This window comes from Hyalella azteca, unplaced genomic scaffold (assembly GCF_000764305.2).
Source record: "Hyalella azteca isolate HAZT.00-mixed unplaced genomic scaffold, Hazt_2.0.2 contig8859, whole genome shotgun sequence".
Classification (NCBI taxonomy): domain Eukaryota; kingdom Metazoa; phylum Arthropoda; class Malacostraca; order Amphipoda; family Hyalellidae; genus Hyalella; species Hyalella azteca.
Window position 1 is genome coordinate 284,317 of NW_025938942.1, and position 23,720 is coordinate 308,036.

At 37.4% G+C, this 23,720-nt stretch overlaps 2 protein-coding genes across 7 annotated transcripts in view; both read left to right on the plus strand.

The window, feature by feature from the left end:
- LOC108664791 (recombining binding protein suppressor of hairless) overlaps positions 1–8,375 on the plus strand; it is a 55,604-nt gene extending 47,229 nt beyond the window's left edge. For all 6 annotated transcript variants that reach the window (XM_018151479.2, XM_018151483.2, XM_018151481.2 and 3 more), the window contains 8 exons: positions 2,491–2,578; positions 2,868–3,065; positions 3,612–3,786; positions 4,054–4,191; positions 4,576–4,829; positions 5,170–5,325; positions 5,807–5,992; positions 6,174–8,375. In XM_018151479.2, coding sequence (XP_018006968.1) covers positions 2,491–2,578; positions 2,868–3,065; positions 3,612–3,786; positions 4,054–4,191; positions 4,576–4,829; positions 5,170–5,325; positions 5,807–5,992; positions 6,174–6,563 — 1,585 coding nt within the window. In that variant the 3' untranslated portion in view covers positions 6,564–8,375. The remainder of the gene's footprint in view (positions 1–2,490; positions 2,579–2,867; positions 3,066–3,611; positions 3,787–4,053; positions 4,192–4,575; positions 4,830–5,169; positions 5,326–5,806; positions 5,993–6,173) is intronic.
- A 10,229-nt stretch (positions 8,376–18,604) lies between these two features.
- LOC108664783 (protein dachsous) overlaps positions 18,605–23,720 on the plus strand; it is a 142,214-nt gene continuing 137,098 nt past the window's right edge. The window contains exon 1 of the mRNA XM_047881798.1: positions 18,605–18,755. The gene's annotated coding sequence lies outside the window, so the exon portion shown is untranslated. The remainder of the gene's footprint in view (positions 18,756–23,720) is intronic.

A 23,720-nucleotide genomic window follows, 5' to 3' on the forward strand; every position in this document is an offset into this window, starting at 1 on the left:
ACAAACTAAAGATGTTTCACAATCAATAGGTGATATAGTATATACGGTAGGTGTAGTACCCTCCTATGTATACCCTCCGTAATTTGACATGGATGTTGCACCAACGAGGTGCTGCTATTTGACGCTGCCAAGGGAACAGCAGCAGCGGCGGTGAAAGTGTTCAACTGCAGGCACGTGATATGTTGCATCTGCCTCTTACCTTCTGATCTTTGACCTCAGTCTGCTGTGGCTTCTCATTCTGTTAGACACTCCTGTCTGCGACGATTAATGATTGTGAAGCCTGTGGTCCTTACCGAAAATTGCATCTCTTCCTTTGCGATCGTCTTGTTTCTTTGTTACGAAACCGTAAATCTTTTGACTTTTTAAACGAATCAACTTTGTACAGTTAGTCATTAGGTGAGTTACTTTTAAAGCTTGTGGATAGGCAATGAATTGTGTCAATTGCTTTGTTGGTCAATGTTGTAAGTGATGTGCTTACAATGATTTTAGTTATGTTAAAGCAAGAGGTTGCATTACCTTCAATGACAGTGGCTATATTGTCGAATGAAATAACATTCACCGTACGCACGATGTTATGTGGGAATCCTTGGCTGTTGGTATCGCTTGTTATTCTGAGGCAGGATTACTTTTGAAGATAAGTCATCTGTATTAATTTGTGCACTTAAAATTTTGATTGCGATCTAGCATACCAGTTTCACTTCGGTTATTGTGCCGGGTTTTAAGTGCTAATCATTTTAGTTGGGAGTAAATTTTTCAATAGATTTCATTCATTTTTGTTTCAATTACAATAAATGACGCTAGTTTTGGATATTAATTGAGTGGGAAAGCGAAGTAAATACAAAGAACTCACTAATACGTCCATCTTTCATCTATGTTTTATCTGATGCTTTTGTAGTTCTAGTAACGAGTATTATCAGCGAAGTGATCACACTCGTACTGCCTCCGTCATTTAGTTTAACTAGAGAAACTAAAGGCCCGCCTTTGCTTTGCACAAGTTAATTTAAAGCTACTGTGCCAGAAAGCCGTACACATCCGTCTCACGCAGCACGGCGCTAGCCCATCCTTGGCATTAAAGAAATTGCAGGTATAGTCGTGCGGTGCTAGGCGACCCTTGACATGACTCACTACAGAACCTTTTCTCCTGCAGCGCAATGGCTTGTTGTTGTGTTCAGCCTCATCGAACATTTCACGTATATAACGTGTATAGGCTTAGGCCGTATATTTGTACATACATATCACTGAGCTCTTGACTCCACTTCTCAGCATGGGAACGCGTAGCTTCTTTTTAGCGCATTTTCTCATTTATGAAAAAAATGCCGTCCCTATTGTGCTCGTCATATGTCCGTCCGTCCGTCTGTCTTTCTGTCCGTCTGTCCGTGACTTCACGTTTTCGTCGACGAGAAAATGCGCCATTTGTCACTCACTGCAGTGAGTACTGAGTTATATTTTTTAAAGGGATTCATCCGTTCGGTAGGCTTAGGTGAGCATTCTGTATCCTGGCTACTTAGTGCATCAAAATTATTTGATAGTACTTGAGGATAGCGTCTTGTACGAGTCGGTGGCAGTTGATCAAAAATCATATAACGAAGGATATCGACCAGTAATGGTCATTAAATCATACAATTCTAGTTAGACTTATACCAATTGTGTAGTTGGACAATTTTAAGTTTGAAAATTAAGCAGCCTTGACTGGTCTGATTTCTACGCAGCCAATCGATCATTAGTCTATAGTCTAGACAGTTGAAACGTTTACGATCGTGCGGTCGACATTATTTCGTGTCCTTGAAATGCGATAACGAATTTCTATTTGTTGAAATCTCCATCGATGCAAAGACTTAAAATTTTACTTCCTTCGAATTCGATTCTTCTTTCACTTCAAGTATAAATGTTTTTCAAAGCATAAATTATTTCATCATACACAAATGTTACGTTAATTCATTGTTGCATGAACCTTTTTTATTATAAATGATTCACTTGCGCTTCCATGAATCAGAGAATCGACGTCGTTGGCAAGCGTGAAAATTTTTGCTACTCGGATGTATTATGGCATACTCGCTCTTACAGCTAATAATTTAAAAGCTTAATCGATTGTAACTAATTATGAAGTGAAGATGTAACTGGTCGAATGGGTAAACAAAAAATGAAAGTTAATGGCGAGATGAAAAATGTAGGTCATTTTCATTACAGGATCTACTCGTATATAACACCTGAGATAGTAGCATCAGTTTGTCAGCATTTAATCATTTTTATGTAGTGTAAACTAAGGATTTGACACAGCCTGCCGAGTGCAGATGGCCTTAATATTTGTATAACTTGCTCTCTCAAGACGGAAACTTCATAAGATTAATTATTAACTCCTCAAAATATTTCTCTTCATCCCAATAAATATAATTCATCTAATGACATAAGCTCACGAATTGTGCATTCTGGTTCGTGAGTTGCTTTACTCTAAGCCATTAAATAGCTGACCATGCCGTGTTTCGTGTGCAGGATGAAGGAACAGAGACTAACTCGGGAGGCCATGCAGCGCTACCTCAACGAGCGTGGCGACCAAACTCTCGTCATCTTACACGCCAAGGTACACACGCTCCCCACGTATCTTATTCATGCTAACATCTCAAACTTCTTATTGTGAAACTGGAGAAATATTTACCATCGTACTCTAAACACTTTACTTCCAGCTGCTTTTCAGCAATATATGTGTCGATGTTTCAGCGCGCGCTCTTTGAAAATGATGAATAATAATTAATTAACATACTAATTAATTAATTGTATTAATACTATTATTATTAATTAATTTTATAATTTATAATTTGCAACATTTGAACTGTGATGATATATTTAATAATCATATTGCAATGGATCAGGTTGCCCAGAAGTCGTACGGTAACGAGAAGCGTTTCTTCTGCCCGCCGCCGTGCATTTACCTCTTCGGTGACGGCTGGCAGCGCAAGCGACACGAGATCGCAAGGACCGCGAGCTCGGAGCACGACGCGCAGCTCTGCGCCTTCATCGGCATCGGCAACAGTGATCAGGATATGCAGCAGCTCGATCTCAATGGCAAGGTCAGAACTCGTACATATTTGGTAACACTTAGTATTATATCACGGCTTTAGTTATGCAACTCATTCAATTGTCAAGCTAATCTCAATTTTGAGTATTTGGTGCTGGCTTCCCGGGTCAATTTTACTGGGCTGATGAAAGATGAGGTATCGGTGTACTTCATAGATAAGTTCCATGTTGTATCCATATTGTATTGTATGTCTTGTATCATTTTGAATGAATAACTCTTCAATTCTTTTTCAAATTTGATATGAAAGAAAATACTTGATCAATTTTTATTCTATGTTCACTTGGTTTTAACCACAGCTTATTGATTTAATTTGGTCGGTGATTTGCATTCATTTGAAAATTGTAACCGTTCTTCTTATTTCATAGGCCAGTAACCATGCTCATCTGCACATTCCGATCCGTTGTTCCACTTATTCAACTGGTTGATCCGTTTTATCTTGATGCTGTGGCTGCGGTTGTTTGTTTTGTTGGTAATTCCATATGAAGCGTATACACACGTTTTCCGTCAGGGAATAAATGGACGTGTTTCTACTTTTCAGCATTATTGTGCCGCCAAGACTTTATTCATCAGCGACAGCGATAAACGCAAGCATTTCCTTCTATCCGTTAAAATGTTCTGGGGATCTGGAACCGATATCGGCGTCTTCCATTCCCGAAGAATAAAAGTCATATCGAAACCTTCCAAAAAGAAACAATCATTGAAGAACGCTGAATGTGAGTCGTCATTATCATGTGATATTAATCTCATATCTTACGTGTAATTAGACTTTGATGCTATCACGAAAATGAGATCTTTAGCATTATCAGATATCTTTTTGTAGGCATAATAATTCTACCTAATCAAGTTACTAATAGGATACTAATATATTTTTGTATTTTTGCCTTGTCTTGCTATTTCTGTGACTTAGCACGCATTGTTGCGGTACCAAATAATAATGCATCTTTCTGTTATGCGCCTGCTAATGTCTTCCTTGTTTGCAGTGTGCATCGCTAGCGGCACCAAGGTGGCGCTTTTCAACAGACTGCGCTCTCAGACGGTCTCCACTCGTTATTTACATGTCGAAAATGGTAATTTTCATGCCTCCTCTACGCAGTGGGGGGCTTTTACCATTCATTTGTGTGAGTATATATTCAGCTTTGATTTCTGTTATTATGCGTTTGATAAACGACTGTCTCTTTTGATAATACTACCTTTAGTCCGCGTCTTCAAGTCTGTGCGAAGTCATCTAGAATTTGAATGAAAACTCTTCCTGAAAATCTGCCCATTTAACTACCAATGATCGTGATGATTCTGACCGAGCTATTCAATTCGCATATTTAACATGACCATTTTTATCTAAAATTAGAAACTAGATGCTAACATTTTCCTGAATTTTATTTTGAATCGTAAAGTTACTTCAATCGTGATATTGGAAGTCATTTCAATTGATGAAAAATCTCTGATATCTTTGTGTCATTTGTGGCTGTAATATTACGATGGTGTAATTATCCTGCAATGTACAGTGGACGAGAATGAGAGTGAGAGCGAGGAGTTCACGGTGAAGGATGGCTACATCCACTACGGCGCGACGGTGAAGCTCGTGTGCTCGGTGACCAGCATGGCGCTGCCCAGACTTGTCATCAGGAAAGTGGACAAGCAGATGGCCCTTCTCGACGCCGACGATCCTGTCTCGCAGCTGCATAAGTGTGCCTTTTATATGAAAGATACAGAGAGAATGTATCTTTGTCTCAGCCAAGAAAGAATTATTCAGTTCCAGGTGAGAGACTTCGCATTCAATTCTAGAACATTTCATCGTCTCTGAGCAAAAGATATATAACATGTCGCCTTTTACACTTCTTCTGCTGAACTTGACATAGAATATTCTCTGATAGTGATTTGTCTCGTATAATTTGCTGATTAAAATAATTATATATTTGATGGTTTAAATTCAAAGTCCCTAATCATTTTAGCTTCAATAAAGTTAAATAATCTGGTGTGAAGTACTAGGTTCATGTGCATCATTTTAATCTTTCTTATCTTCTTATTTCTGAGTTTTACTCTAATGACTCATTAAATTAAATACCTATAAGTTTGTCATGGTTGTCCACTCTGTCCAGGCGACGCCTTGCCCCAAGGAATCCAACCGAGAGATGATCAACGACGGCGCCTCGTGGACGATCATCAGCACCGACAAGGCGGAGTATCTCTTCTACGAGGGCATGGGTCCTGTCAGGGCGCCCATCACGCCCGTGCCCGTCGTCAACACCTTGCATGTGAGGCCCAGTCCCGTGTACCACCAGTCCCCGTGTACCACCAGTCCCCGTGTACCACCAGTCCCCGTGTACCACCAGTCCCCGTGCCACTATTCACGAGCGGCAGAAGCGATGTTCCTTCTTACTCCCCCAGAAATTGTATTAATAATAAATTTAATTCCAGTATTAAATGTATTTCTTCTTTGAAATTATACCCGAAAGCACACCTAATGAATGATACCGAATATTTTATCGATCGGTTTTGAATTCAATTGCAGGTAGGCTACCAATATATTGCTTGTCAGTAGTATTAATTTGTCAGTAGAAGATAGTGGATTATTTATGATAATTGAAATTGGTTTGGGAGGTGAACGGAATAATTGGATCACAGTTATAGTTTCGGTAATAGCTTAATGCCTATAGTTTAGGTAATGAAGTGTCTTAATGTCATGCCCATAGTTTATGTATTGAAGTGTCTTGACGCCATGCCTAAACGTTGCAGTTGAACGGCGGCGGTGATGTGGCGATGTTGGAGCTGACAGGGGAAAGCTTCACGCCGATGTTGCGTGTGTGGTTCGGTGACGTGGAGGCGGAGACGATGTACAGATGTCAAGAGTCGATGTTGTGTGTGGTGCCTGACATCAGCGCCTTCAGAAGAGGCTGGCAGTGGGTCAGACAGCCCACGCTCGTGAGTGTCTTTGCAGCTGTCATTGCTCTTGATGTAGTGTCGGATCTTATGATTATTCATTGACGTAGCACAAGCTAAAAGTCTTATTTACGTGTATTTGTTCCTAAAATTATTGTTCAGTTTAATTCTTGATGTATCTCGATCAATGTTAGCCCACTATTGAAGTATACTTGTGCCGCAGGTGCCCATAACGTTGGTGCGCAACGACGGCATCATCTACGCAACGAACTTGACGTTCACCTACACGCCGGAGCCTGGGCCACGACAGCACTGCCCTCAGGCGGACGCCATCATGCGGCCACACCGCGCCCCTCTGGCGGCAGCTCAGCAGCACGGCGACCTGCCCGGCCTGCAGTCTTCCCCTCCTGCCAACCCCCTCGTGCCGCTGCAGTTTGAGCCCTCACAGCCTCTGCCTCCTCAGGCCTTGTCACAGCAACATGGTGGAGCTCCTCACAACATGAACATCATGTCACACATACAGCAGCAGCAACAACAACAGCCTCAGATGCAACAGCACCAACAACACCCACAATCATCACAACAACAAGCAACTCACCAGCAGCCTCAATAACACATACTGAGCAAGACTCGCGTTTTAGCTCAATAATAACTTCCCATTGAATGGTACGACACATAGAACCCGCGTGTAAACTATTAGCCACGTATATGGGGAGTCTCGGGTGATATGACAATTCGTTAAGGCTTTAAAGTGCACTTATTACTGTTGAAAATGTTTCTATGGTGTAATATACTCATTATCTAATACCTTTTATTTTACTCTATAATATGTTGTCTAAAGCTCGTCACAAATTACATGCACGAGTTCTTAATAACCTATGCGCTTTCTCGAGCACCAACCAAGACTATACAACACATGCGTATTCGTATTTATTTTACCCGGATGTTTGCTGTGTTGTTTCATCTAGAAAATCTTGATACTTCATTTTCTTGAGCTGAACCTCCAACGGTTCCCGAAGACCTGGCTACTCTCAAGTTTGTGCCACTACAAGTCACAAACACACTACAAATGAAGATTTTTAAACTGTTCTCTGCAAGCCCGAAAGATTCTTTATGATTGTACAAATATCAACTCTTGTAGTTATTGTGAGGAAAGAACACTATTCTTGATACAAATTTTCAACAGAGCGTTCTTCTACGTTCTTCAAAATTTCTATGATTTCTAAGGATTGGATGCAGTGCTGGAAATATTCCAAATCAATCTGAGTTCCACCGAGCTCACTCGATGCGGCGTTTAATTTTGTGTACGTGTGCTCTCGTATCAATGAATGAGTTAAATATGGGCGTGAATGCTGCTCGGGGATGTGGATTTCGAATGGGAAACAATTGAGAACAGCTGAATTTTTTCCGTGTACCTGACATAGAAGCTAGACAAAATTTAGGAGTCAAATCGTTCCTGTCAAGAATTGAAAAGAAAGTTTAAGGCAATTTTCTTCAGGATACAATTTCAAACAAAAACTTTATTTAGGCAACTTCACCATAATAGAAGGAGAACACGTAAAAAATAATTAGGCAACTGTATTCGAGGATTATAATTAATTTACCAGATTTTTAGAATAGTGTTGCCTGCTATTATATACCGGTGAAAACTTTGATAAATGAAGCAGATATGAAGAAGTCACCCGTGGGCAACGTGATACCTTGTGTTAGTGCTATTCCAACAAGCGCTGTTTGAATGAGTACTCGTCAGATCTCAGACTGAGGAACTCGGGTCGCTTGTCGAGTTGCTCCTTGTAAATAATTCATTCCGTATGTGCATACTACTTAGGCCGTAGACTTATTTTATACAAGAGTTTTCTTACAAGAACATTTTTACTTGCGAGTAGCTTTTTGTAGGATATTGGCGCTAGAGATACGAGCTAATCTTGAGTGTCAAGCATATCGTGTAAATATATTCTTGTAAATGAGCTTTAGGAAGCCTATGTCTGGTAGCTGCGGCGTGGCAGAGGGGAGATGCAGGGTGTGAGCATTGCTCTTTGCTCATCAGTACGATTTACTGATACCAGATGAAGGATCTATGATTAGTGAGTAGGAGTTAGCGCATGCTCCCTGACGCACGTTATATTCCTGGGTATGTCGTAAGTAATTTCATGTGTTTACTGCGTATGACTGGATTCCCTCCTTATGTTCACGTCGTTATTTAATGTAAATTCTGCAGCTACTTTTTACGTTATTAATAGTTTTCGATGTAAACTAGTTCTATCTGGAACTTTCTTGTGTGGCTTTGTTCCTCATCCGAAAATTTCCAGACTTGTTCGTTCCGAATTTCTTATGTTCGATTATGTTTCGTGTGGCACCGCGGCCTATATGAAGAGGCAGACAGTTTAATAATTTCTACGTTGGAAAATAAATTGAAGAGAATTTGTGGATTTTATTTCTTTTTAGTTCCTAATGCCAGCGTTGACTCCACTCACTTTAAATACTTTTTGACCGAGCGATGTTCTTCGAAGGATAACGAAGCAGGAAGAAGAACGACCGCCCTTATGCACTTGGGAACTATACGTTGATTTATTATCTGTAATGCAGAATTGAAGTTAATATCTCGTCACTTGTGGCGAGATATTAATCTAATGTGAGATTACGTAAAATCGTCTGTCTGATAGGCAAGTTGTGTACAGCACTAAATACCATTTGAATGTTTTTTAAACAATGAATAAGATACCATCTGTTGAATTCGATTTCGTAATATTGAACGACGGAATTTTTACATATATGCATTGTCAAGAAATATAACTCAGTACTCGCTGCAGTGTGTGACAGAGAGCGCATTTTCTCGTCGACGAAATCATGAGGTCACGGACGGACAGACGGACACGGCGTCGGCGAGCACAATAGTGCATTTTTCCATAAATGAGAAAATGCGCTAAAAAATGTTTAGCATCCCATCAGCCGCTCCTGGAACTCAGGACCTGCCATCGTCATTTTAATGCACGCGCTTTTACATGTACTGCAGAAATCCATTTTTCAATCAATCCATCCACAAACTAATTTTTTCCTCTCATTGCAGTGTTATTTTTGATAAATTCCTGAGGCCTCGAAATTAGGAATTAGTAATATATATATTTATTTTTTTTCTTGAATTTTGCCTTCGAAAGGATCATGTTAGTGAAAACATGGGCGTTCAAAGGAAATTTCCTTTTTATTTAATGCAACCAGGGGTATCGAATTGAATTTGAAATGAATTAAATACCAATATGTTCGAATTAACATCATTGTTATTTTGTTAATTACTTCGTTATTTCCTCAATTATCTGCTGTATCAAACGATAACTCTTCATAGAAACAATCACACATATTGCGTGAAAGTGTCCAAAATATTTCTCTCGAGTTAGAATTAGACTGCCTTGACGTAATAGCAAAAAATACCTGCCAGGTACAGAACAAAACTGTTGAGATAATACAGATATGATTATTTATCTACCTTATACAACCGATCAAAAATTGAATACAATTTCAGGATTTCGTTTAATTTACAATGTGCAGAATTGCAAGCAATTATCATCCGTCTTTGAAAAAAGTTCAATGATTGCATCTTCAATGTGATATAATTTACAAAACACTTAGTGGGAGAAGTACGATTGTGCGAACTGGTCTCTTACTAGAAATATGTAAAACAAATAAGTCGTCTAAAAGCTGTTTGAAATCGTTGCCATCCGATCTCGGTAAAAATTGTTATAATTTCAGTTTTTTCGTGATTTTCTAATTGCTTAGTGTGCAATATGCATCTCACCTATGACCTGAAGATTTTGTACAGGAAGTTTATCTACCGTTATTATTCTGTCGAATAAATGATTGCTGCATGCTTAGGCTCATAATTTCCGATGATTTTTTTTTTATTTTATTTATCCGATGCTCCTCCGTAAATAACGCATATAAATAAACTATATACGTTAGAATTTGATGGTAGAATAAACTTGTTTAAACACGGGTAGTTTTCGATCAGAGAATTTTAATTTTTTGCAGGCGTAAGGAAGTAATTTTAATTTATTAACGACGTTTCGAATGTGACAACAATCATTTTCAAGTTATAAGAAGCATGGAATACAGAAATTTTGATAGAAATAAATACATGTAAATATGATAACCAACTGTGTTTAAATAAACTATATCCATGACTTTTTCGTTTTTATTATTATTTCAAGGCGGGGTGTCAGCTATTAAATTAGAACTGAAACTTGGCCTGGCAGTTGAGCAGTTGTGGTTTCAATTTATATTAGTTACTCCATTTAATTCTGGCATTCGCAAAGTTTTCTTCAATTTGTTTCAAATAGAAAACTATGTAAAATTTCATTTCTCGCGATAGTTTCGTTATTTCAGCTCCATGTCATGATGTCAAAAGTGAAATTACGTCGAAATGTTCACTGCAAACTTTTTATTTTGGTTATCAAGCATCTAAGGTCGAACTTCATTGAACATGTTTTCATTTAACACTTTTATTACGACTTTCAGAGACATGAACTTGCTACATTGATGCTTCCTAAATAATTTTTTTTTACACCTGACTGCACCGTAAGCTCATCTGCATCAATCAATGACATGATCATATGTACGCAGCCAAATTTAGAAATTATAAGTTCAAAGAGTAGTAAACAACATTCCTTCCAACTAAAAACCATTCTGTGATAAACTTATAACTGTCAAATAAATAGAACAAAGCAGGAGTGCTACACACATGAAATGTAATCTCGTTAAATAGAGTTAAACTCTTTGATGCTTCATAGAAACTTTCTAATCTTCATTTTTTAAGTTAAAAACGCCTTAAATTAAAGTGTTCTGATGATCATTCACATGGTCCATCTTGTACTCGGAAAGTTAGTTAGGTACAAGCAATTTTCTGCCGATCTGATGCCTACCATGGTCCTATTTTAGACGTGCTAGAGCAGACTACAGCCCGCGTGCCACATGAAGTTAGAATAGAAGTGTCGGCGTTGAAGACATAGGCCCATGGCCTGTTGCCGATTCTTGAACTTTTCGTGACTTGATTCACAAGGGATCCGGCCTTTGGAACCCGATCTTTCCATAGCTGACGATTGATTGAGATAGCTGTTGGACTTATTGCCTGGTCCGTAATTTGTTAGGCATTTTAAGACTGAACATAAGCATCTGCATAGCTTCGTCTAGTCTGTTTTTGAAGATGTTGAAGACTCGGAAGATAGCATCGTTGAAGACTTGAAGATAGCATCGTTGACTCGGAGCGTCAACGATGCTATCAGGGAGGCTGTTCCACATGTCGGTGACTCGAAGCGAGAAGAAATGTTGTTGCATGGATGTGTTACAACGCAGTTTTTTTAGTTTATAGCCGTGGCCCCTGATGTTGGTTCTTGTTTCAAAATTCTAGTAATCAATAAAAAATTCTAGTAATCAAAATTGATCAACTTGAGCTCATCATCATTTAACCACTGGGCAGGGTGGCCCAGTGGTTAAAGTTCAGAGTACCAAGATACTGGCGCAGGGAGGCGCGGGTTCGATCCCAGCTCTGTGCGCCAGTTTCTGGTCAGAATCGGCAAGGAGGCCGGGCGGTTAAGCACAGCAGAATTGTAGCAGCGAGTTGCGAGTTAGAGACCGCAAAATGCGGTGAATGTTCTGCGATGTTAAGAATCGGCGACAGGCCCACGGCCTAATAAACGCTGAAACCGCTATTTTTATATTTTTTTATTTATCATAATCGAGGTTCAACTGCAAATTCACGCTCTAGAAAAATGAACCTTTTAGTTCAATAAATGGATAAATTTAAGTTAATAGAAAAGTATAAATTTTGTAATGTCTACTTGCAAGTGTTAGTTCATTTGCTAGAGAGGTTCGAGCTGTTTCTTTGCATAATCGAGAAGTCAATTGTCAAGCTGTCGTCAGACGGCGTGAAAAACTGCGAAACTGCTCCAGCAATGAATTTTTTCGACGATACAACATTTGAGGTAGCTCAATTAAATAGATGAGAAATTCATCATCCCTCACCTTCAAATTGTATGTAGACTCTAGGTTATTTTTGTACTGATTTCATAAGAGGAAAAAAGTATAGTGTCTAAAGTGTGCGCTTACAGCTCGGCTCAATAAGCTAGGGTTGGTGGGATCCAGTCATAGTTGCTAAAAGTTAGAACCTAGCAAGAGTATCCGCCCTTGCGCATAATTGTAATATTAAACCTTTGCTATATAATTGTGAAATATTTTATTGATTTTTCGAGCTGCAATCGCCATGTTACATCCGAGATTACTATTACCTAGCAGAGCGTCACCAACTGCTCTGTGCACCAACCAACGTTTCGGCATATCTTATCTTATGCTTTAAAGCCTTTTTCTATATTTTTATTTGAATTACTGCCGTTAGAATTTCGTTTGTTTATTTTATTTCATGGTTAAATTCAATTACACATCTACGAAAAGTTAGGTTTTAATTAAGGTTTAACTTTTCGAGGTCGGCATGTTAATTTCATCATTACAAAATTAAGCATATTGACGCAGGTCAAGTTTAATTAAACTAGCTCATTTCATAAAATTCAAGAGTGCGGTATTTCAATAATGTAACCGCGATAATTGCTACTATTCAATCTCAAGTAAAGCAGTAAAACCTTTTACCATTCTACTTCTTATTCCCGTACACCTTCACACCGTTCAAAGTGCTTTCCGCTAATTTCTAAAAAAATTTCTTCCTGCAAAAAAGTTTTCGTCACTCGATCTGTGCATTGTAGACCTGATGTTGTTGAGCATGGCAACCTGATGCTCTGCATGGGCATCTCAGGTTGGTAGATCGGTAGTTTTTTAGATAGTAGTTATGGCTAATTACATACGCGTGTAATCTTTTATTTGTTATTTATTCAAGCTGCGCTAATCCTGACGATAATTAATTAAAATTTGTGTATGCCATCCTTATTCGTCACCCTGTCGCTATATTTCTACGTCCAACCAGACCCCGAAACCTCGCTTCCGTATAGGCAATTGGACCTTAAACTTATTTTCAGAAGCATTACCTGTAGACCATTTGGAATTCGACCGATAGAAATGTGGAACCCTTCGAATATGTCTTTAAAGCTAGATTTCCAGATAAACGTACTTTAAACTTTCAAGAGTTTTGTATAAAGGAGCAAAAAATGTTATTCGAATAATTATTTTATTTATAACTACCTGATATTAATTCTGGATACTTCACACAGAATTTCTCTGAATTCGACAGAAAAATGCCTCTTTTCCGTATGTTTCATACTTAAATATACATGCATGTATCAGTGCATTCTAAATACAATAGTGAATAACTCTTTCAAATATGAATAACCCGCACATAACTTACTAAAACATTTCAATAATTGGCGTCGACGGAGTTGTTTGATAATGACATTAAAAAAGTACGGTAGAAACGGAAAAAAATTAGCTTCAGTTTCGGCTCTCTCTGTAGAACCAACAATTGACACACAAATTTCTAATTGAGGAAAAACTCGTCCAAAATTAAATTTGTGTAATAAATAAATGAGATCCAGCACGAATAATAATTAGGAATCTACGGGCAATTTTTTCGAAATTGTACTGCTTCTATATATCATGGATATTTGAGGGAGATATCAGCGGGAGACTTAGTTTTCCATAACCCTAATTTAATGCAGATTTTAGAGAGGAAGACTCTATCATGCCATGTATTTCGAATGAGATTAGAAACATTCTCATTATGATGACCAGGGTAAGACAACTTACAGCTGCCCCTATCACAAAAAGAGAAACGAAAATTAAATTTTGTGATATACCGCGTAAAAAAAGTTATGAATAAATTTTTTATTTTACGATCGAGTGACCTCAATATGATGAATAAAATCGATAGAATTTATGCAAGCGAATTATACGGTACGTCCATAATTGCAACGTAAAATTAACTGAAACTAAATATTGTGGAGGTATGATAGCTCTCAAACTTGTCAGAAATTGATGTATCTATCATATGGTTCAGAACAATTAAATATAAATTGTTTTCAAATATTTTTCATTAAAAAATGAGTCTCATTGCATTTTAGTTACAATTTTAGAAAAGAAATTTAATTATTCAATTAAAAGTTGTGAAATTTCATGCACATTGACCATTTTCAGCAAATGATGGCTATAAGCCCGTAAATTCATAATTTACTCAACTGTGCCTATATAATTCTCCATTTTAATCATTGTCAAGAAATATTTATGCAGGCTGGAAGTGTAATCAATGATATTTACCTACTCCAGCGCTAATACTGTAAGTAATCTTACAAAGAAGATCTGAAGGATCTCATCTTAGGAAATTTGTTATCACGTTAGTTTGAAGCTTCCCTCGACTCCGTTGCAAGCGTTCTAGTGTTTTAGAAACTTTCTTATTTTATGTTTTCCTTGCTAACCTGGCTTACCTGCTACTATAACGAACATAACCTCGTAAGGGACGCTGGGTTACTCTGCTAGCTATACTATTTAGCTATACATATAGTTTTGCTCATTATGCGATTGCGCGTTGGACGATTATTCATTCCTTTAACATTATAAATGAAAAAAGTTGTACAAACATTTAATTAAGATTAATATATTGAAGCTCTTTGATAGAAGTCACTTTATTTCCTAACCTCAATAGACGTGTAATTTTTTTTGTTTTGGTTTGTGTTTACTTCAAACAAAATTCAACGCCATGAGTAAGCAAATTATCGAATAATATCAAAGTAATTAATTTCTTCACGTGCATAATTTGTCTTTAGTTTTCAACGTTAAAATCGAAGACCGCTCACTTCTGAGTAAATAAACGTGCTTAGGTTATTCTTCTTGACATGAATCTAACGGACTGGAATTATAATCACCAATCGAATGATAATAGTAGATATAAATCTGTCAATTATTGGTGCGTTTAATTTTATGTGCCCCATATTATCGTTTCGATTTGCAGCTATTTTTCGATGTACTTGAATTGCTCAAGTTCTCCATGGTCGATAAAGAAATTTCTGAATCATTGCATTACGATGAGAGAGTGACCGTAGCCGGACATATTTGTGCTCACTGAGCTCGGAAAGAGGCGTTTAGAAGGCAAGTGTCGTACGAGTTCGTCGTTATGTTGTAGAGTTTATAGCACCGCGGTCACGGCAGCCCGCCCAAACTAAGCACTACTCGCAGCAATCGTCTCCTCCTAGTTCAACATTGCAAAAGAGATGTCGACAGAGGCCGACAAATTAGCCTTCATGGCTTCAGCTGCGCTATAACATGAGACTCCTGCCGCCTCGAAGAGTTTAATAATGGAGATACAGATTACTTTTTCTTTTTTCGAATTTTTTTGAATTGAGGTATATTAAACACAAATACAAACCATAAATAATTCTATCAGACAATTATTTGATGCGTAAGTTTTCATCTTAAAGCTGACCAATGGCACTCAAATTGAGCATGCTTTTCAGTTATTTAATTATAAAAAGCTAAGACAATTAACCGATGTGTATGACATGCTGTGAGTCACGGAAGCATTTTCCGGACTAAGTTCTAATACCTGCAAGTCTGATCAATCAGTCCTTGCAGGTCTCTGAAAGCTCTTCAACCCATTGTCCACGCGGAGATTGAATATCACTTCAGTCAGTCACGTTACGATTCTTCTACAAACAATTTTTTGATGGTAGATAATTGCAGCTGGCAGCAGGACCATAATTCTAAGCTGGTCCCTCTAGTCTAGATAGAACAGAGCTGTTTTCAGCTGGAAGCGGCTCGCGCATAGAGCGTTGGTTGCGTCAAGACTACCAATGCAAAAATGGCTCGCAATACTTAGAGTCTAGGTGCGGTTAGTTATGTAGTGCATGCTGTGGATACAAGATGCAACGCTACATTACAATTCATGACAAGTGAGAAGATTAGATGTGAACTTAGTGAAATCAGATAATTCGCACACCGAGGAGCTAGTAAAATCGACCCTTCCATATAAGCTTTCATTTGGATTCAGAAGTTGGGGGCGTTCCTCTTAGCGAATTATTTAGAATTTAATTTTCAAAATATTACTTGGTTCTGATTAATATGCTTCAGTCCGACCAGCTCGCTGACGAAATTGAATTGAAATGTGTCGTCAATGAAGCAAGGTTTTGCATTTTTCATGAGACATTGATTACTTTAATGACCGCAAAACTGGCCTGGCCAAATTGATAAAACATGAAGAATTACATATTAAAATGGAGTTACTTAAGCGAAGCAAGATCTTGATACTAATGAAATTTTTAAGTTATCGCAATAATAATGACGCAGATAAATTTCCTTATTACCTTATATAATTGCTCAATTTTTTTATCAACAATGTGGATTGAGATTTTCTCCTACATTCTAGTAAAATTGGGAAGCTAATATATAATTTCTTAAGGCAAGGGTACTTACCCCAAAAATATATAAACATTTTCGCTTTGTTGCATTCCCTAGCTTTGAAAAATACGCTTATAACGTAGCAAACCGTATGCATGCGCGTGCTTCAGTTTGTGCATGAGGCAGTTTCTAATTTGTATAAAGTAAATACTTCCTTACAATCGGTAAAGAGATTTATATATTAAAAAATTATATTCATAGATTATTATTGGCCTTAAACTAAACAACAATAAATCATGCGGAGCTTGGTACCCTCAATGAGAGCAATTGGCTTTGGGAAGCAAGAGATGAAGAACCAAGCAATATTTTGCATTCATTTATTTTTTTACCCGATTCAGTTGTATGCCTCTCCGGAAAAATTGAAACTTCCACAGTTTGCGCCATTATAAAAAAGTTATCCTCACCTTTCATTTTTGATCTACAACATAGAGAGGCAAATCTTTCGATCTGCAAATCGAATATCTAGCTACTCTATGGAAGCCTTTCTTCTGATTTATTTATTGCTTGGATTGTGTATTGTAAAAACTGAGGAAAATTCAGAGGAATGGGGTTGCAAATGGAAAAGTTCTCTAAAAAACCGAAATTAGAAAAAAATTCTCGAGTCCCCAGTTATAAACTCTAAAAATCGCATGATACGTTTCTCGATGTTGTCTCTCGTGAATGAAAAATAGAAATATATTTTGAAAAGTTCCCTTTTTCCAATTTCTTTACATTCCACGTTTTCGTTTATTTTATAAGAAAATTCATAGCAATAAAATGTGGTAGAAAGTATTAAGGTTTCACATTAGTGGATGAAGTTCCAAAAAGATCGGTCAGTTACTGCATGCAGAAGTTTTTTAGGTTAGATAGCCTCTTAATGTTTAATCAAATTGGACAGTTTAGAAAATGTTCTGATAAGCTTACAAATATTACGATCATCTTATGAGCTAAAATGAAAAAGGCATTTCAAACTTTAATGCATATTATATCATGTAGCTATACGATACGTTACCGTAGGTAAGGCAATTATTGTGCCTTTTCCATATTACTGATCCAAGTGGTGTAGGTTTCCTTGTTGTGTCCAAAAAGTGTCGTGCATCTAAAGGTAAACTTCCCTTCCAAACATCCACAGAAAAAGCAATCAGGAATTTTAACTAAGTTGCTGATTGCAGATCCGGAGATGGAAGTGGCAAGGCCACGTAAACAAACCACGAGTTGAACTTAACATGTTACAATTAGTTTTGTGAATGAAATTGTTGCTCTCGCTTCATGAACTGCGGCTCAGTTCTGCTATAAAAGTATATATATTGTAATACACTGTAATATTGTAATACATTGATACACTGAAATGACTCATAAAAATATTCTTGAATAATAATCTAACCATTCAAGATTCCGCAAACTCTCATCAATTATCTGAGTTATCTCCCATATTACCTCTAACAGTTAGGTCCAAAAAAATAGTTCCTGTAATATCCTTGAAGATGTGATGACATACCCACCTGTTATTTTAAGTATGGGAAGGTGACGTTCAATTCAATTCAACCAGTGAGGCGAACCCACACGTCATTCATGATTGGATTTATTACAAAGTATTTATTTATGCAACCTGTGCAGACCTGGCATTTTTTAATTTGTTTCTTCGAGTACTTGAGTTTATATCACTCCTAACCTTCAGATCTCCTTCAAACAACGATTTATTTCAGCTTATACAGTTTTATTCATCTATTTGTTTTTACAGACATACCTTACTTATGGCCAAAGCTACTAATAAATGCAAAATTAGGTATTCGTCCACTTCGAATTTACACTAGTGACTAGATGAACACTATTTTTATCTATCGGATAATAGTTTCAACCAGCTGCCAATTTTGCACCAAATACTTGAATGAAGGAGATTTCCTACAGAAAAACCCTCCATCTCCCATTACTTTCCTAAATGCTTACTAGTTTCACAAAATTATTCTAATATGAAGATTACCTAATATGACACTTTTTAGATCATTACTCTCATTACTGCATTTTGATTGGGTATGTGTTTTCAGCATGAAACAGAAATCAATTGATGACACCTAAGACGGTTTACTCCGTCAATCACGAATACCTTTTGTATTCCTGTTCTTTGACCTCTGTTGTCAGTCTTCTTCATTTTATCTACTCCGCCCTCCTTCCAAATCCATTTTTCACTCCGTTTTATTCATCCAGTCTCTGCTTCGTCTCGAGTTGTCTGGTTGCTGCGCGAGATGCGTGCGTCGTGTGCAACTTCATTGCGGTTAGTCGCTTTCTGTGAGCCGCTGTGGGTGGAGGTGCGGTGTCGCGAGTGCTGTGCAAAACCTGCCTTCAAAGTGCCAAACCATCTAATTTCAGTGAATTTTAGCTCATAATATATGTGCTTAGGATGTTACTGTGATAATTCCTGGGTGTAATGATGCTTACTAAGAATTTAGAGGTAAGTTATAATTATGTTGAGATAATTTTTATCTCACTTCAGTGGGAGATGAACTTGCCTGAGTCAAGTTTTGTGCCACAAAAAATAACAGTTTGGTATTTGGATTTTTTTGTTTGGATATTTTTGGTGATTGTTGAAAGATGTTGGCTATCGTACGCGCTGGTTGACTAAGGGTTCCTTGTGTTTCTTAACGGAAATTACGTTTTTGGGTCCTTGCTCGGGATGGATGTCGGGCGACGGACCGTCGAGGAGAAAAAGGCTTTGGAGAAGAGAAGAAGGCAGTCGACCCGCGTCAGCGCCTGCGGGCACCACCACAGAAAATAGCCTTTATATTCACTATTTCTCTCGCTCCTCTCCTCTATCACATCGCGCGCACCTCCCGCCTTTTAAAATCTCTGTTGAAAATAAGTAAATTGCGTGCCCGGATCTTACGTGCGTACCTTGTCTGGTCATTAATGAGTTTAGTCACATGGAATGGATAACCAATTTCAATGTTGCTGAGCGAGCCGTCTACTCGGTGCCTGAACGTGCTTGTTCGACTCGAATTACATTTATTTTTGCTCATCTTGAACATTTTGGTTGGATACGAAGCTTTGCTAGTTACGAGGTGTTTCTTATAGTTCATGGTAAAGGCATGTATTCGTGTATGAACTTCATGTGCGTTTCGGTTAAATTTTAAATTTCGCTGAATTAGCCTAATTTCAGTTTGCATTTGTTGGTTCCGACAATTTGCTCCATACTATATTTTTAATTAAACATCTTTCAATTACCGAATTGAACGCAGGGCTAGAATGGCACTTTAGACGAAGACTCATTGGATGCGTTTTCGGTTTTCTTGGTAATTGCAAACACAAAAACAGAATAGAACAAATTGCAATTGTATTTGTATTTTAATAACTGTTATCATTGTTAAGTGCATTCATGGCTGCTTGATGAGTCAAGGGTTCTGTCGTATCACGTCTGTAATAATGTAATTCATCTCAAGTTATATTAGAGGTGGAGTCGTAAATATAATTAATTCAATTAGGCCTATTTTAATATTATATAGAAAATTTACAGCTCTTACTCCGAATATAGAGGTTATTGGATGGGATATGATTTTACAATGTATCTCGTATATTCTGTTCATGAACAAATGAATTAAGGTGGACAAACTTATCTGTAATGAAAAGTCGTGAAACTGTTGGCGATCCTGTTTTTGTATTTCTTCTCTCTTTTTATCTTAATTCATATCAGAAGTAGACTTTAGGTTTTCTTTTTGAATGTTCGTTAATAATAGTTTTTATTTATTTATCCTGATGGAGTTTTTCTTTCACATGTGTCGAACACTATCACTGTAGTGAACAAAAGTAAATGGTTTTTATGGACAGTGTATTTGAATTTGAGGCGTGCAGAAGTTTTTGCAAAACATTAATCACCTAAAGCCTCTAATTAGTACCTTTGCCTAAAATTCATTTCCATCCGTGATATCTTGGGATGAATATTATAGTTTAAAACGAATACATTTCTCACTGGATTAGCTATAGCCTACTTCTTCAGAATGAGAATAAATATATTATAATAAATGGAAGGCACTATGATCTGCCTCTGTAAAATTAATAAATGGGCGGTGAAGTAGGTATATTATGCTGTCATCGCTGAAAAACATGTAAGCAGAAATATATTATTTAAAGAATAACGGTGCCTGATACTCTTTGAGACATCAATAAATTTTATTCGTTCACAGTCGAGTCTAATCGTACCTGGTGTCCAAGATTATTTTTTAGCTCCGCAACGATAGATTATATCTTTACATTTTTCAACGATATTTTTTTGCTAAAGCTCATGAGCGTTCACTATGATCTGACACGCTGATGATACGTTCACTACTTATTATCTTCAATGTTAACTGCAGCTCAAACTATCACCGTGGATTTTTTTTAGCTGCAAAGATAGCGGCGATGGGATTAGGGTTTCACGTCAAGGGAGCGATTGCGGTCAAGTATTCTCATAAATACCTTGAGATCTTTGGCTGTGGTCGTACGGGTGTATTGAGGTGGTCAACGAAACGCCTTCGGTCACGCCGTGTGTTGGACCATCGCGGTAAAACCTTTGACGGTATTTTGTCTCGGTAGTCTTTCTGTGTCGGTCGGACTAATGTTTGAAGTGTTGCTAACCCTTATTATGTCTCAAATTCTTGCAACACAGTAAAGCTATTATGGTAGTAGCCGTGTACTTGTTTGCATGGTTTATTATTAGAAATAACAGATAGGGTTTTAAACTACGTTCCTGTACCGAAGTAAATGAGATGAAAATTTCACTCGCGAGATTTATTTTATCTGTCGTATATTGTTATATCGACAAAAAGTTCTTAAGTTCACTTGGGAAGCACCAGACAAGAAAAAATGTGATGCACCTGTGCAAACACATTTATATCAGATTTTAATTTTACGTCCTTATGAATAGAATGAAACCAATTAGATTGAAATAATCTTTATCAGTCATTTCGTCCATAAAAAATTAATTACTTCTTCATATATAGGACAGAATTAGAAGAGCAGGGATAGAAGTTTTGAAACGGTCTGCAAAATATAAGTACTATTATTTTAAGAAAAAATTGTAGAGAAAAATTTCTAATAAATGCAAACATTTGGCAAAGATTGGCTCTAATTATTACCGCATTAATAGGATTGGTCACTTTTGTAATTCATGTGATTTAATAACAAAAGTTTTAAGACAAATTGACAGCCCACTTCTCTGCTGATGGAAGGAAAGACAACTGTTCATTAATATCTTCACAAAAGTGTGTCCATTATTTTAAAATATTTTGATATACTGACTTGTTCAGAATTTCATTACGGCCGCAGGGACCCAATCGAAACCGCCACCAACGTAACACTCCTCTGCCTTTACTGACTTTTCAAATGCAGGGCGAATATTTTATTTAAAATTCCAGTCAAATAACATTTCTATTCGTATAACTCATTTTTTTGAGCAATTTATTTTCCTCAAATATACAGTTAACTCATTATTGTAACATTCATGTGAGCTTCAGTGATTCATGTCGTGGAGCTACCAAGTCGCTTAACGGATCAATACTTGAGCTGCGTTGAAGTCTCTCGAACCATAACAAAAAATTTCACCTTGAAATTATGCATCTATTATAAGTATCTATTCTGTCTATAAAATTCATTAAAGCTGATGGTATTATTTTGCGCATAATTCGCTGTATATTCGAAAGTTATTCACGAATTTGGACAGAAAGTCAGCAATTAGGCTATTAGAGTAAAATAATGGATTATATTGAAAAAAATGCAAAAAATTATATTGACTTCTCTTATCTACTACCGGTACTGTATATTTTTAGATAGAAGTAGGCTAATATCATTTTGAGGGATTTCGTTCTCAGTTTAAAGGGTTTGTATGCCAGACAGAACCGACAATTTTAAATCTCCAAACTCGTAAATATTTCATGACGGTGTAGAGTTGAAAGGCTCCAAATTACGTTAAGATCTTGCTTGTCATTTTGTCGGTGTAATGGTTTCATGAACTTTGTTAGGAGAGGGTGCCGTGTTTTTAAGCCTCAAAAACATGTTTGAACGAAACAGTAATATGAATGTATATAGCGTTGAACAATGATGTATTAATAAAACGTGATAAAATTGTCTTAAAGTAAAAATTTCGCATCACGTTGATAGTTGTCGCTCAACTTCAGGATGTTGGAATTTCCAGGCATTTGTTGCTCAATTCCGTGAATGAACTTGAAGCTTAACATCACTAGGCAGATTCATCGCAAAGATATAGAAGCACTCTGGCAATGTCAAGATTTGTAGAGCCAACTCCGTATTATTCTGTAGCTTTGTTTGCTGCATGCCTTCTTTGACCTATGATGCTTTTAAAAAGTATTTGCTCATCGTCAATGTGCTGATTTCCATATCCACTGACTTGTTCCGTAGTCTCTTTCCTCCAAAGCAAGTACGGTTGCATGTCAAATTTTTCTTGCCGGTAATAAATTAATGAAAATGTTACCAGGAAACATGCAGCCAGCATGCAAGTGTGTGCGCCAACTTCGCGAGAGCGGCACTGCATATTTTTGACACCACAAAGATGGAAGTCTCCATCGCTTCCCAGCATACGCCGGCAATTATGTTGGGCGCGCAGTTTGATCAGTATCATGTTGTAGTACAGAACCCCTTGCAGACTTTTTAAAGGCGGTCACACCACGGCAAGGTCATGACAGACTCCCGCTGACTTGACAGCAATGCCCGCTTCCCTGTCTCCCTCGCCCTTTTTCTCTTCCAGCCTGACTAATTTGCTACCTTCTTTCGACGGTACCTAAACACCGTCGTTTATTGTCGTGAATGCATTTCTGAATTACGACACCATATTGGAACTTCATGCATGGCTGAGGTCTGGTGTGGTAGAGGCATTGCCGCGATGATGAAGTTGTTCGGCTGATTCTTTTTCCTGCGCATTATGTATAGGAAGCAGACATGCGTTCCGCGCATAAACAATGGCGTTTCAAAATGTTAACAGATGTTCTCACTAATTTCCGATGAGTTTTGAATCGTTACTTTTTGATAACTCATTAATTAGCTTATTTTTTTATAATCGAAACTACCATTATCCAATTGTGAAAAATCTTGAAATATTCAGGTTACCTTCAGTTGAAGTAAAATGAGGAGAGTACTAGTGAAAAACATGCACCTGTGCTTTTTACTTTGAAAAATTAAGCGAGGTTCGAATTCACATGGACGTTTAACGTCATTTATTGTGAGAGGAATGTTGTTGAATATCCGTTCAGTGTATTTAAATCGAAGCTGATATTACCCTATGTAGCGTAGTCTAAAAATTTCATTCTGACAAGAAATACTCGTTTTAGCTACAGTGTTAATTTTTTACAGTTAAAAAAATGTTTCTCTGCATGCATATCAAAAGATTTCAAACTCTGATGATGTTTGCAGACGGAAAATAGGCGTCCTAATT